The sequence below is a fragment of the Oncorhynchus kisutch genome, unplaced genomic scaffold (genome assembly GCF_002021735.2).
Source record: "Oncorhynchus kisutch isolate 150728-3 unplaced genomic scaffold, Okis_V2 scaffold3749, whole genome shotgun sequence".
NCBI lineage: Eukaryota > Metazoa > Chordata > Actinopteri > Salmoniformes > Salmonidae > Oncorhynchus > Oncorhynchus kisutch.
The window spans coordinates 537,759-551,483 of record NW_022265694.1 but is presented as its reverse complement, the minus strand read 5'-3'; the positions used below and the strand labels follow the sequence as shown (position 1 = coordinate 551,483).

The 13,725-nt window shown below is 43.3% G+C and overlaps 1 protein-coding gene across 2 annotated transcripts in view; it reads right to left on the bottom strand.

The window, feature by feature from the left end:
• LOC109886045 (uncharacterized) overlaps nt 1-13,725 on the bottom strand; it is a 32,352-nt gene that overhangs the window by 13,652 nt on the left and 4,975 nt on the right. For both annotated transcript variants that reach the window (XM_031820935.1, XM_031820936.1), the window contains exons 4-7: nt 12,735-12,883; nt 6,574-6,802; nt 6,192-6,289; nt 4,925-5,047 (exon numbers count right to left, since the gene is read on the bottom strand). In XM_031820935.1, the coding sequence (XP_031676795.1) occupies nt 4,925-5,047; nt 6,192-6,289; nt 6,574-6,802; nt 12,735-12,883 (599 nt within the window). The remainder of the gene's footprint in view (nt 1-4,924; nt 5,048-6,191; nt 6,290-6,573; nt 6,803-12,734; nt 12,884-13,725) is intronic.

The window sequence follows — 13,725 nt, the reverse complement described above, 5'->3', positions numbered from 1 at the left end:
AGCGAGGTAGCGGCCACAGCTAGGAGAGCTGTAATCTCCAGGACCTGAGGTAACGGCCACAGCGAGGACAGCTGTAATCTCCAGGACCTGAGCCAACGGCCACAGTGAGCCAACGGCCACAGTGAGCCAACGGCCACAGTGAGGACAGCTGTAATCTCCAGGACCTGAAGTAACGGCCACAGTGAGGTAACGGCCACAGTGAGGTAACGGCCACAGTGAGGTAACGGCCACAGTGAGGTAACGGCCACAGTGAGGTAACGGCCACAGTGAGGTAACGGCCACAGTGAGGACAGCTGTAATCTCCAGGACCTGAGGTAACGGCCTCAGTGAGATAACGGCCACAGTGAGATAACGGCCAGTGAGATAACGGCCACAGTGAGATAACGGCCACAGTGAGATAACGGCCACAGTGAGATAACGGCGTGTGTGTAAGGTGGTTTGCCTTATGGAGAGCCATTCAGCCTCCATTTAAGAATATAATATGTTGTAACACAGCGAGTCCCCCTGGGCAGGGCTAGGGCTCTGGGTCCTGGGCTCTGGGTCCTGGGCTCTGGGTCCTGGGCTCTGGGCTAGGGTCCTGGGCTAGGGTCCTGGGCTAGGGTCCTGGGCTAGGGTCCTGGGCTAGGGTCCTGGGCTAGGGGCTAGGGTCCTGGGCTATGGGCTAGGGTCCTGGGCTAGGGTCCGCTGGAGACTGATGACTGGATCGAGTGGAAGGGCTGGTAGGGCCTCGTACAGCGTGTGTGTCTGGGTCAGTCCGGGTCAGCGGCTCTAGAGATGGGTGTAGGCTACATCTGTAATGGAAGCCTTAAGGTCATGACCCAGTATGGTGGAACCTCGGATCAATGTCATGTCACTGGACCCAGAAGGGTGGGACCTATGATCAATGTTGTGTCACTGGACCCAGTATGGTGGGACCTCAGAACAATGTGTACCCTTGACTAGGACTGTTGCGGTGACCGTATTACCGGCGGTCACGAGTCATGAAGGCATTCAAATTTCCCGTGACCGTTTAGTCACGGTAATTAGGCTTCTCCAAGCTCTGATGCTACTGCTGGTCATTAATAGCCTACCCAACTTGATAACTGCCTGGTACTCAGCACTCTATTGTCCCTCTAATCACTCTGACATCAGTGCAAAATGTTGTGTAAAACATAATGAAAAGACGTGATCAAATGTTGCGCAACATTTCTATAGGCGATGCAACTGAGTGAGAAAACAGAGTGATGGCCTCTATTAAAGAGGAGGTATCACACCTCATGGCATACATTAATCCGCTTTACAAGGGGGTGTAGAGCCTAACTTCCATATATTAATCCACTTTACAAGGGGGTGTAGAGCCTAACTTCCATACATTAATCCACTTTACAAGGGGGTGTAGAGCCTAACTTCCATATATTAATCCACTTTACAAGGGGGTGTAGAGCCTAACTTCCATATATTAATCCACTTTACAAGGGGGTGTAGAGCCTAACTTCCATACATTAATCCGCTTTACAAGGGGGTGTAGAGCCTAACTTCCATACATTAATCCGCTTTACAAGGGGGTGTAGAGCCTAACTTCCATACATTAATCCGCTTTACAAGGGGGTGTAGAGCCTAACTGGGGGTGTAGAGCCTAACTGGGGTGTAGAGCCTAACTGGGATACATTAATCCGCTTTACAAGGGGGTGTAGAGCCTAACTGGGGGTGTAGAGCCTAACTGGCATACATTAATCCGCTTTACAAGGGGGTGTAGAGCCTAACTGGGGGTGTAGAGCCTAACTGGGGGTGTAGAGCCTAACTGGCATACATTAATCCGCTTTACAAGGGGGTGTAGAGCCTAACTTCCATATATTAATCCGCTTTACAAGGGGGTGTAGAGCCTAACTTCCATATATTAATCCACTTTACAAGGGGGTGTAGAGCCTAACTTCCATACATTAATCCACTTTACAAGGGGGTGTAGAGCCTAACTTCCATATATTAATCCACTTTACAAGGGGGTGTAGAGCCTAACTTCCATACATTAATCCGCTTTACAAGGGGGTGTAGAGCCTAACTTCCATACATTAATCCACTTTACAAGGGGGTGTAGAGCCTAACTTCCATACATTAATCCGCTTTACAAGGGGGTGTAGAGCCTAACTTCCATACATTAATCCGCTTTACAAGGGGGTGTAGAGCCTAACTTCCATATATTAATCCACTTTACAAGGGGGTGTAGAGCCTAACTTCCATACATTAATCCGCTTTACAAGGGGGTGTAGAGCCTAACTTCCATACATTAATCCGCTTTACAAGGGGGTGTAGAGCCTAACTTCCATACATTAATCCGCTTTACAAGGGGGTGTAGAGCCTAACTTCCATATATTAATCCACTTTACAAGGGGGTGTAGAGCCTAACTTCCATACATTAATCCGCTTTACAAGGGGGTGTAGAGCCTAACTTCCATACAATAATCCGCTTTACAAGGGGGTGTAGAGCCTAACTGGGGGTGTAGAGCCTAACTGGGGGTGTAGAGCCTAACTGGCATACATTAATCCGCTTTACAAGGGGGTGTAGAGCCTAACTGGGGGTGTAGAGCCTAACAAGGGGGTGTAGAGCCTAACTGGGATACATGAATCCACTTTACATGGGGGTGTAGAGCCTAACTGGGGGTGTAGAGCCTAACTGGGGGTGTAGAGCCTAACTGGGATACATGAATCCGCTTTACAAGGGGGTGTAGAGCCTAACTGGGGGTGTAGAGCCTAACAAGGGGGTGTAGAGCCTAACTGGGATACATTAATCCGCTTTACAAGGGGGTGTAGAGCCTAACTGGGGGTGTGGAGCCTAACTGGCATACATTAATCCGCTTTACAAGGGGGTGTAGAGCCTAACTGGGATACATTTGCAGCGCGTGAGTTTCCAGTTTGGGGGAAGGTCATTTTCACCATTAAAATGCACCTTTATAACAAAGCATTAGATGCATAATCACATTTGCGGTCCCTTCTGATAAATGGCGTTATCCCGCTAATGAAACATGCACGCTCGTAAGCCTTCTGCTACGTGCGCCTTCCTCAAATGGTTTGGAGAAAATATCCTTTCCATTTTATTCAGCTACGTTCAATTGTTTTCTTCACACTATAACATAAAATAATGCCACGGAATTCTAAGCAAATATTGTCTGCTAAATGAACTAGGTGAAGCCCACAGCCGCATGGCATAGCCAGATCAGGACCCTAACGTAAGGACAACTCAGAGTATGCTATTCTGTTCTTCTGAAATAAACTACATTTTCTTTAGACTTGTCTAAAATAAATAATGGATTTATTGTGATGGTGTAGACTATATTACATGGATTTATTGTGATGGTGTAGACTATATTACATGGATTTATTGTGATGGTGTAGACAGACTATATTACATGGATTTATTGTGATGGTGTAGACTATATTACATGGATTTATTGTGATGGTGTAGACTATATTACATGGATTTATTGTGATGGTGTAGACAGACTATATTACATGGATTTATTGTGATGGTGTAGACAGACTATATTACATGGATTTATTGTGATGGTGTAGACAGACTATATTACATGGATTTATTGTGATGGTGTAGACAGACTATATTACATGGATTTATTGTGATGGTGTAGGTAGACTATATTACATGGATTTATTGTGAAGGTGTAGGTAGACTATATTACATGGATTTATTGTGATGGTGTAGGTAGACTATATTACATGGATTTATTGTGAAGGTGTAGGTAGACTATATTACATGGATTTATTAAACTTTTTAAAATGTAGATGTTCCAAAGGTCTGCATCAGTGGCTTGTGGGCTGTGTGTGGAAGCCAGGAGATGTTAAATGGGTTTATGTTAATTAACGGGTCAATCACCGTTCGACGAAATTTGGTGACCGCCACAACCCTACTCTTCCCCCCAAAACAGCTATATCAGCTATAAAATACATTTCTGTTGTTCGTTGTAACATGGACAAAAAAGTTGGTTTGTATTGTATTGTGTAAGTCGGAAATCTGAATCAAGAAGCAGAAATATTCAACATAATATTACCAACTGAGCAAATATCATTTAAAATAAAAGAATGAAGTAACCACTGCAAGATGTGTGAATTCCACAGTTGAAATGTAGCTGAATTCCACAGTTGAAATGTAACTGAATTCCACAGTTGAAATGTAGCTGAATTCCACAGTTGAAATGTAGCTGAATTCCACAGTTGAAATGTAGCTGAATTCCACAGTTGAAATGTAGCTGAATTCCACAGTTGAAATGTAGCTGAATTCCACAGTTGAAATGTAGCTGAATTCCACAGTTGAAATGTAACTGAATTCCACAGTTGAAATGTAACTGAATTCCACAGTTGAAATGTAACTGAGTTCCACAGTTGAAATGTAACTGAGTTCCATAGTTGAAATGTAACTGAGTTCCATAATTGAAATGTAGCTGAATTCCATAATTGAAATGTAGCTGAATTCCTGTTCCATCTCAGTACAGCAGTAAGGGTTCCTAAGCACTCGGTCAGAGTGACTATCAGGTTTGGACAAAGGCCAACTGGAGCAGCGGAAAATACACGGACGACGCTGAGCCAATTGTGCGCCGCCCTATGGGATTCCTGATCATGGCCGGTTGTGATACAACCCGGGATCGAACTAGGGTCTGTGGTGAAGCCTCTAGCGCTGAGATGCAGTGCCTTAGACCGCTGAGCCACTCGGGAACCCTAAAACCCCAATTCCTAACACATGCTTTTCAGTCTTCTCTGCCCCCGATTTCAGATCCTCCTCTGGCCAAGGAGTTGTAGAGGCAAGCCACTCCTCTTTCTAAGCCCTTGTGTTGAGTCTTTCAGTCAGTGAGCAAAATCACAACAGCATCAACCAATCACAGCTCAATAATGATGCGCTGGTTGTCACGACGACGGTGGCGGGGCGGGGTGCACTAACCTGAGGGGCGTGTCCCAGCAGAGCCCACAGCGAATTAGCAGACAGGGTTTTGATCTTAAAGAACTCCATGGTGTCAGTCTCCTGGCGGTTCAGAGCGATGTAAGGACAGCTCCGGAAGTCTCCCTTCAAACCAAGTACAGACAAACTTTAATGTAAAAAAATTCCTGACACACAACTCACAGTAAAACAAAACAGTCAAGTGTCTTTTGGTTTCAGTACAGCACTAGAAAGTAGCCTACACTTTATTATTACAGATTAACAGTATTAAAACTATAATAATTACAATTATTATTAATTACAATTATTATTATTATTACAGATTAACAGTATTAAAACTATAATAATTACAATTATTATTAATTACAATTATTATTATTATTATTATTATTATTATTATTATTATTATTATTATTATTATTATTATTATTATTACAGATTAACAGTATTAAAACTATAATAATTACAATTATTATTAATTACAATTATTATTATTATTATTATTATTATTATTATTATTATTATTACAGATTAACAGTATTAAAACTATAATAATTACAATTATTATTAATTACAATTATTATTATTATTACAGATTAACAGTATTAAAACTATAATAATTACAATTATTATTCATTACAATTATTATTATTATTACAGATTAACAGTATTAAAACTATAATAATTACAATTATTATTAATTACAATTATTATTATTATTATTATTACAGATTAACAGTATTAAAACTATAATAATTACAATTATTATTAATTACAATTATTATTATTATTACAGATTAACAGTATTAAAACTATAATAATTACAATTATTATTCATTACAATTATTATTATTATTACAGATTAACAGTATTAAAACTATAATAATTACAATTATTATTAATTACTATTATTATTATTATTATTATTATTATTATTAATTATTATTATTATTATTATTATTATATATTTATTATTATTATTATTATTATTATTATTATTAATTATTATTATTATTATTATTATTATTATTATTATTATTATTATTAATATTATTATTATTATTATTATTATTATTATTATTATTATTATTAATACAATTTAGAAATACTAGGCTATGGGAGTCCTGAGGTACCTCGCGGATTGTGGGTTCGATTCCCGGGGCCACCCATATTAATAATGTACACACACACACACACGACTGTTAGTGGTTTAGGACAAAAGCATCTGCAAAATGTCAGATATTAATATCCATCATGTTGTAAAAGCCACCTTGAGCTGCTCTCCTCCCTGTAGTCTGACCAGGTCCCAGGTCCCCATTTTCCTCACCACTTGTTTCAGCTCCCCTATCTGACGGTATGACAGGTGACCTGCAGGACACGGAGGAAACCAAAACCCACAGGATTTACACAGCGCTTAAAACACATGCAAATGTGTCTCTCTGTCTACCTTCAGCAGTACAGCAAGCAATGAAGGGCAGACTAGGCTAACAGTAGTAAATATTGATTAGCTTAGAAATATTGAAAAGCTCCCTTATTTCACTATATTTTGGGGAAATATGACAGTTAAGTATTTTCTTATCCAACACATCCATTTTTGTTTAAAAAAAAAAAGTATTTGTGACCCAAAAACCCACAACGCCTCCTCCACTCACCAGACAGCCAGGCAGGAGTCAGGGCGTCTGATATCCAGGCTACATAGCCCTCTCTGAAGGAGTGGAGGAACTCATCTATTTGACTGTGGGAGACCAGCTCCCTCCTCTTCCTCAACTCTTCATCCAGCTGGCAGTCTGGGGCGAGGAAGACTAGCCTGGGAAGGAAGAGCTCCTGACGCACCGACAGGCCGCTCCTCCTCAGGTACTGCCACAGGTTAGTTGTCTTGGTCTGGAGGATATATATAGAGATCACAGGTTAGTTGTCTTGGTCTAGAGGATATATATAGAGATCACAGGTTAGTTGTCTTGGTCTGGAGGATATATATAGAGATCACAGGTTAGTTGTCTTGGTCTAGAGGATATATAGATCGCAGGTTACCCGTCTTGGTCTAGAGGATATATAGATATCGCAGGTTACCCGTCTTGGTCTAGAGGGGGTATAGCTTACAGAACAGGGCGGTGGGCAGCTGAGTGAAAATGAGGGAAAACCAAACTTCCGGAGGACCTATCATCCTCTTCCTCTGTATCTGCTGTTAAAGCCAACGACCAAATACCCAGCGTCCTAAATAGTGGTCCGTTTGAGCACATTTATTTATTTTTTATAGTATGCAACATTTTGAAAATCGATCACATTAAATGGGGCGGCAGGGTAGCCTAGTGGTTAGAGCGTTTGACTAGTAGGTTGCAAGTTCAAATCCACGAGCTGACAAGGTACAAATCTGTCGTTCTGTCCCTGAACAAGGCAGTTAACCCACTGTTCCTAGGCCGTCATTGAAAATAAGAATTTGTTCTTAACTGACTTGCCTGGTTAAATAAAGGTAAAATAAAAAATTGGACCAAAGAGGATTTCTGTTCTCATTGAAAAACGTTTCCTGTTCTCGTGGCCTTCGTCAAAGTATTTAAACTAAAATGCCAAACCATCTTTTGATTTCTGACTGTGTCGGCACCGGGGACTGGGCTGTTATTGAGGTCATGTTAACCGGTTCTGAAGGCTGGCCTACCTATTTAATAACTGAATTGATGGACTGGGCTGTTATTGAGGTCATGTTAACCGGTTCTGTAGGCTGGCCTACCTATTTAATAACTGAATTGATGGACTGGGCTGTTATTGAGGTCATGTTAACCGGTTCTGTAGGCTGGCCTACCTATTTAATAACTGAATTGATGGACTGGGCTGTTATTGAGGTCATGTTAACCGGTTCTGTAGGCTGGCCTACCTATTTAATAACTGAATTGATGGACTGGGCTGTTATTGAGGTCATGTTAACCGGTTCTGTAGGCTGGCCTACCTATTTAATAACTGAATTGATGGATCAAGCCTTCGTAGTCATTCTGATCTCGTTCCCAATGATCAGTGATATAGTTTATGTTGCTATGCAACGGTTCAGAACTCGCGATGCGCCCGGCCGGCCACGTTGTCCTGTGAAATAGCCTTTTGATTGGAACATGAGAAGGTGTGTGTACACTTTGGCTTCACTAATAAACATGTTGAAATGGGACCAAATGATCCGTTTCTGTCTTCAGTCCTTTCTAAAATAGGATAGATGGGCTGTAGTATAAGTTGAATGTGATAGGCTTGGTTATAACCAAGCCTGAGTAGGCCTATAACCCGATTCATTTTATATTCAGAGTTTAGACAAATTGATCGTATTGGAAATGAGCTATTATCAGGCTGGTTAATGTGATGCACTGTCTGTTGAATTTGGGAGAGAAAAAAAAAATGCACCCCCACCCCACCTACTCAGGATCCACTCTTGCATTGCGGCCGAGGCATACTGCATAATTTCTACTAAACGGGATATGTTAGATAGTACGCGACAATGAGTACACAGTATGCTAGTATAGGTCCACTTTATCAATCTATAATGTCAAGGTTCTGCCTCTATACCTAGGAAACACTTTTCCACCTTCCCCTCCAAGAAGTTTGACAACATCCACTCTAGCCTATTGAGTCCACTGGTCTCACTCACCCAGAACTACCTGTCGCCTTGACCTCTTTCTCCCCTCTCTCTCTCCCCAGATGACATCCAGCAACTAGTGAGGTCCGGCCACCCCGACAACCTGCCTGTCCGACCCCATTCCCTTCCCCCCAGACCATCACTGGAGACCTTCACTTCCCCCAGCAACTCATCCCTGACCCTTGGCTGACCCTTTAACCTCAAAATGTCCAGAGTTGCACCCCTCGTCCTGAAACCCTCTGACGTCAGAAACTACAGACCTGTATCCCCGTTTTCTTTCCAAAAATACTTGAGCGTGCCATCTCTGACCAACTCTCTAGGAATGATTTCCTGGACCCTAACCAAGATGGGTTACTCAACTGAGACTGCTCCTCTCTCTGTGTCAGAGGCTCGTCACACTGCCAAAGCTGACTCTTCTGTTCTCATCCTCCTAGATCTATCCTCTGCTTTCAACACCGTGAACCTTCAGATCCCCCTCACCACCCTCTCAGGCTCTATCAGATCCTCTTCTCCACCCTCTCAGGGCTGGGTGTCTCAGGCTCTATCAGATCCTCCTCTCCACCCTCTCAGGGCTGGGTGTCTCAGGCTCTATCAGATCCTCCTCTCCACCCTCTCAGGGCTGGGCGTCTCAGGCTCTATCAGATCCTCCTCTCCACCCTCTCAGGGCTGGGCGTCTCAGGCTCTATCAGATCCTCCTCTCCACCCTCTCAGGGCTGGGCGTCTCAGGCTCTATCAGATCCTCCTCTCCACCCTCTCAGGGCTGGGCGTCTCAGGCTCTATCAGATCCTCCTCTCCACCCTCTCAGGGCTGGGTGTCTCAGGCTCTATCAGATCCTCCTCTCCACCCTCTCAGGGCTGGGCGTCTCAGGCTCTGCACACTCTTGGTTGCATTCTACCCGGCTGGCCGCTCTTACCAGGTCACATGGAGATGATCTGTATCTGCACCACGTACTCTCACTACTGGTGTCCCACAGGGCTCGGTTCTAGGCCCTCTTCTCCCATTACACCAAGTCCCTCAGCTCCGTCGTGTCCTCACATGGTCTCTCCTAACACTGCTATGAGGATGGACCTCTCCTCTCCTCTACAGACCAAGTCCCTCAGCTCTGTCATATCCTCACATGGTCTCACCTATTGTTGCTATGCGGATGACACTCAACTACCCCCCTGCCTCCAAATAACTAAAGAGTGAATGTAAAATCTAAGTGTATAAATTAGCTAATAATCAGAGACCTAATCATTAGCAGGTCTGTCAAGTATAGTATATCATTATTCATCAAGCATCATTTTAACAACCACAAATAATAACTCATAATGTATGTTTTTGGTGGGGTAATGTTCTTCTGACACACTATGGAAATGAAAAGCACAGTTTAGGAAAAATTGTGTTACCCCCCAAGAAAATCCCCATTGGAAGGATTAGATGATAAAATATTTTTCTAAACCACTCTGTAGTTTTGGATTCTAATCCAAACTGTCTGCTTTGTCCTGGATCTTGACTGAGTCAGAGTAGTACATTTATATGTAAATGAGTTGATGAACACTACAGCGGGAACAGGGTTCGGTAAATTCCCTTCCACAAAGTAGGGCCTCTTGATTTGTAACGGCTGTAATTATGTTTATAGAGGGGAAAAAACAGGTGCCTCAACACAGCTGTCACCCTGTCTACCAGGGCAGGACAGGAGTCACTCATTTACATTCACTGTAGAGAGCAAGAGCCTCAGGGATGTCAAACATATGGGCCAGATCTGGCCTGGGGGGGGGGGGGGGGGGGGACAATCTCAATCAACATTGAGATTACCAAAATAAATCTCTGTAGAAATAAAGGACCTACATTTATAGTCTTCACTGTCCAGCTTACTAACAGTCATCTAAACAAAAGGGAGACAGTCAGGGAGCATAGCAGATTCCAGAAGCTATGGATAGAGTAAATAATAATCAATTTTAAGTGCGGCCCTCTGGACCTCGGTGAAGACCGTAGGGCGGGCCGCGGGGGCAAAATGAACAACCCTGCTGTAGATGCTATGTTGGGGCAGAGGTTGGATAAGAGGGAGCTTGGCTGGCAGAATGGAAGTACCAGACTGCAAAGGCTTACAACAACTAGGCCACCACTTAGCCTAAACTGACAACTAGGCCACCACTTAGCCTAAACTGACAACTAGGCCACCACTTAGCCTAAACTGACAACTAGGCCACCACTTAGCCTAAACTGACAACTAGGCCACCACTTAGCCTAAACTGACAACTAGGCCACCACTTAGCCTAAACTGACAACTAGGCCACCACTTAGCCTAAACTGACAACTAGGCCACCACTTAGCCTAAACTGACAACTAGGCCACCACTTAGCCTAAACTGACAACTAGGCCACCACTTAGCCTAAACTGACAACTAGGCCACCACTTAGCCTAAACTGACAACTAGGCCACACTTGGCATCAGTTCCTGTCAGTTTAGGCTATCTAGGCGAGGGGGTTCTCAAAGTGGGGTCCGTGGCCAGGCATAACATTTTTTTTTTAAGTATATACCCTTTTAAATTAAAAAACAACTAATTTAACAGATTTAACTAATTTCAAAGGATCTCTGGAATAAGTTGAGGGTGTAATACAATGTTATAATATTAATACACAATGTATGTTCTTAAACCTTGGGCAAATACTTGAATTATAATGACTTCAAATTTTTACATAAAAATGCACTGTAATTTAAGATTTTAAACTGCAAAGGTCTCGGTCTCATGGCAAAATGTGTAGAGTTACAGGATATTAGCTTTAAAGATGTAACGAAATTGCTTTCCCCCCCCCCCATTAAATAACATTGCTTTGCCCCCCCCCCCATTAAACAACATTGCTTTGCCCCCCCCCCCATTAAACAACATTGCTTTGCCCCCCCCCCCAATTAAATAACATTGCTTTGCCCCCCCCCATTAAATAACATTGCTTTGCCCCCCCCCCATTAAACAACATTGCTTTGCCCCCCCCCCCCATTAAACAACATTGCTTTGCCCCCCCCCCCCCCCCATTAAACATTGCTTTGCCCCCCCCCCCATTAAACAACATTGCTTTGCCCCCCCCCATTAAACAACATTGCTTTGCCCCCCCCCCCATTAAACAACATTGCTTTGCCCCCCCCATTAAACAACATTGCTTTGCCCCCCCATTAAACATTGCTTTGCCCCCCCCCATTAAACAACATTGCTTTGCCCCCCCCCCCCCCCATTAAACAACATTGCTTTGCCCCCCCCCCATTAAATAACATTGCTTTGCCCCCCATTAAATAACATTTATTTGCCCCCCCATTAAATAACATTTCTTTGCCCCCCATTAAATAACATTGCTTTGCCCCCCCCCCCCCATTAAATAACATTGCTTTCCCCCCCCCCATTAAATAACATTGCTTTCCCCCCCCCCATTAAATAACATTGCTTTCCCCCCCCCCCCATTAAATAACATTGCTTTCCCCCCCCCCCATTAAATAACATTGCTTTGCCCCCCCCCCCCCATTAAATAACATTGCTTTGCCCCCCCCCCCCCCATTAAATAACATTGCTTTGCCCCCCCCCCCCATTAAATAACATTGCTTTGCCCCCCCCCCCATTAAATAACATTGCTTTGCCCCCCCCCATTAAATAACATTGCTTTGCCCCCCCATTAAATAACATTGCTTTGCCCCCCCATTAAATAACATTGCTTTGCCCCCCCATTAAATAACATTGCTTTGCCCCCCCATTAAATAACATTGCTTTGCCCCCCCATTAAATAACATTGCTTTGCCCCCCCATTAAATAACATTGCTTTGCCCCCCCATTAAATAACATTGCTTTGCCCCCCCATTAAATAACATTGCTTTGCCCCCCATTAAATAACATTGCTTTGCCCCCCATTAAATAACATTGCTTTGACCAATGACAAAAACATATTTTTTTTGAATTGCAGGAAATTTGCTTTCCTATGCCAAAGAGGTAGGCCTTAAAAATGTTTCCTTCCCAAGGCCTGAGACTTGTCCGACCATGCCCTGCCACAGTCATAGTAAAACTATAGGCCATTTATTATCTCAATCAAGTTATTGGGGGGGCCCCACCCATGAAGTGATAACCCCCTGATCTAGACGTCATACTGTAGTCTTTTGGACCACTAGTCCATGTGAAAGACTTGGCTACATTTGATATGCATTTATTTAATTAACTAAAATATGTTATGACATATTTACCATGACGGCCTCAAGGGGGTCAGCCACCTGTTCTATGGAGGTGTTGGTAAAGTTGTGGTGCTGTTCTTTGAACTGGACGTGCCATTGCTGCCGCTGGGAAGACACCGTTCCTCTCCAGGGCTTCACGTCGATGCAGAACACCCCGTGACCTTAGAAGACAGATAGAAGAGGGTTGAGTTGTGAGAAGAGGGTTGAGTAGAACTAGGCACTCCAACCCTGTTTCTGGAGAGCTACCGTCCTCTAGGTGTTCACTCCAACCCTGTTCATGGAGAGCTACTGTCTTCTATGTGTTCACTCCAACCCTGTTCATGGAGAGCTACTGTCTTCTATGTGTTCACTCCAACCCTGTTCATGGAGAGCTACTGTCTTCTATGTGTTCACTCCAACCCTGTTCATGGAGAGCTACTGTCCTCTAGGTGTTCACTCCAACCCTGTTCATGGAGAGCTACTGTCCTCTAGGTGTTCACTCCAACCCTGTTCATGGAGAGCTACTGTCCTCTATGTGTTCACTCCAACCCTGTTCATGGAGAGCTACTGTCTTCTATGTGTTCACTCCAACCCTGTTCATGGAGAGTCTCCCCAGTTGTAACTAACTTGATTCAGCTCATCTACCAGTTAATTAGTGTTGGAGTGAACACCTAGAGGACAGTAGCACTCCAACCCTGTTCCTGGAGAGAACACCTACAGGTTTTTCTCCATTGTTGTTGATGGCAGGCCACTCTGGTAGGCTTACATTATGATCACATAGCCACAGTAGCCTACTTGGTCACTGTTAAAACTAACTGAAAGCAGGTACAGCCTCAGTGTTCACAGTAAAACTGTAACTTAGTGGGTACAGCCTCAGTGTTCACAGTAAAACTGTAACTTAGTGGGTACAGCCTCAGTGTTCACAGTAAAACTGTAACTTAGTGGGTACAGCCTCAGTGTTCACAGTAAAACTGTAACTTAGTGGGTACAGCCTCAGTGTTCACAGTAAAACTGTAACTTAGTG